The sequence below is a fragment of the Poecilia formosa genome, unplaced genomic scaffold, assembly GCF_000485575.1.
Source record: "Poecilia formosa unplaced genomic scaffold, Poecilia_formosa-5.1.2 Scaffold81, whole genome shotgun sequence".
Taxonomy (NCBI): domain Eukaryota; kingdom Metazoa; phylum Chordata; class Actinopteri; order Cyprinodontiformes; family Poeciliidae; genus Poecilia; species Poecilia formosa.
The window spans coordinates 87,634-89,581 of NW_006800020.1; the positions used below are offsets into that span (position 1 = coordinate 87,634).

General features: G+C 37.9%; 1 protein-coding gene across 6 annotated transcripts in view; it reads right to left on the minus strand.

Moving 5' to 3' along the window:
- tln2b (talin 2b) overlaps positions 1 to 1,948 on the minus strand; it is a 103,602-nt gene that overhangs the window by 36,828 nt on the left and 64,826 nt on the right. For all 6 annotated transcript variants that reach the window (XM_016673743.1, XM_016673742.1, XM_007556755.2 and 3 more), the window contains exon 21: positions 1,215 to 1,343. In XM_016673743.1, coding sequence (XP_016529229.1) covers positions 1,215 to 1,343 — 129 coding nt within the window. The remainder of the gene's footprint in view (positions 1 to 1,214; positions 1,344 to 1,948) is intronic.

Genomic DNA, 1,948 nt, shown 5'->3' on the forward strand with positions numbered 1-1,948 from the left:
TATGCATTCTGACCAGCATGACCAGCTTTTAAAAAATGGTTGGTCGAAAGAGAAAAATATTTTTGGGTGACTGAGGAGTCCACAACAATAAAAAATAAAAATAAAATAAATAACCGATGTACAGAACACACTATGTCATAATAAAAAGAACATTAGAGTTACTTGAGGCAGCTTTGGTACAATGAATGGCTCCAGTAATGGAAGACAGACGGTGAAGGTTTGCTGGCTGAAATAAGATGGAAATAACACTTCAAGATAACAGTTGTGTGCTTAAATATTATTTTATCAGTCAAATCAAAGTAGTTTTTATTTGCATTCTGTCAAATTACAACAATGTGGAAAATATGTTAAATATGAATATGTTTCAAGAAGTACTCATCAAATGCACACAAAAAAAAACTATATTATTTGAACAGTTTGTTGATAAGCAGTTTTATCCAAACAATCTGCCACAACCAGCTGTTTGAGGGCATTAATGAACTTGATGCGGCCCGAAATCAAAATTAAAAATTGACACCACTGTCCTAAGTAATGATCATAGCACACTCAAACGTGCTGTTTATTTTCTTTTGCTTAGCATTCTATACATAATGCCGAAATTAGATAAAACAAAGGCTACAAGTGAACATGTCTCCACACGCCGCTGAGGCATTCATTTTGTCTTGGCAGTACACAACTGAGGGCTCCAGAGCTGCCTAAATGTTTCACAGATAATTGTTACAAGCGCACTCGGAGATTAATAATATTCTTCTCAACTAGCTTAGATGCAGCTGTGATTGAGGTGACCATTAGCACCATTACTGTGGCCATCTGATGCAAGGAGTCAGGCTGAGATTCCTGTCTGATAGCAGGCTGATTCCAGGCCCTGGGTAATGAATAGTTTATGTGCCTGGGAAATTGAACATTGGGTGCTCCAGAGCAGAGGGGTGGTAGTCATTAGGGGGCAAACTGATACTGAGGGCTAAACACAGATCTTAATACAGATAGTTTTTTCAGTGCATTAATACGATTTACAGGTCACTGTGGGGATAAAAAGACATAACACAAACAAATAAAAAAAGAAAAAGTGACCTTCCTCTGAGTTTTATAACAAAGAGAGAGAGACAATCTCACTGTGTCTTAACTACAAAGATGGATGATGAAGGTTTGATGGCTGAATTAAGCTGGAGCAACTTGAAAAGGGGGCGGAGGGGGGAATAACAGTTCTGACTCACCTCCAGCCGATTGACTAGTTTTTTCTTTATGGCGTTTTGAGCTGCGGCATTAGTGGCAACCCGTAACCCCTCGGCTGCCTCCCTTAATCTCTGCTGCTGGTCCTCATTTTCTGGGTACGCGGCTGCCCCCTGAGGGAAAAAAAAAAAAAAAAAAACGCCCCACAATTATGCATGTTTCTGCAAATGCACAAATTGTAGTGATGCGTGTCGTCGATCCAGAAAACAATCTGAGCACCAGCAACTTTTGAATATTAAGTTTAACAACTCTGACTGCACTGCACATGTTGCATGATAAATGCAAAGAAACATTTAACTTCGCCTTCTTTCAGTTTCCAAGGAAACCGTCAGTGCAAGATCCCCACTTCCTCTTTGATAATGGCAGTGATGTGGTGATTAATGTGCCACAGATCAAAAACATCTTAACGAGCTACACGCTGCTCTTCTCTTGCATGGGTATTTCGCCCAGATAATATCCTTCTCGACGTCGCCAGAGGCTCATTAACAGACACTGATTCTACATACTTTCATATTGGATGTAAAATCAGACAGTAGCTATTAACATAAAGAAGTACAGAGACTTTCAGCAGTCATGTTTTCAAGTTAAGTTCTCTCGAAGCCACATTTCTGATGTTTTTTTTAATAACAATTTAAATAAAGAGTAGAAAAGCTAATAATAAAAATTGGGGTGATAATAATAATAATAATAATAATAATAATAATAATAATAATAATAA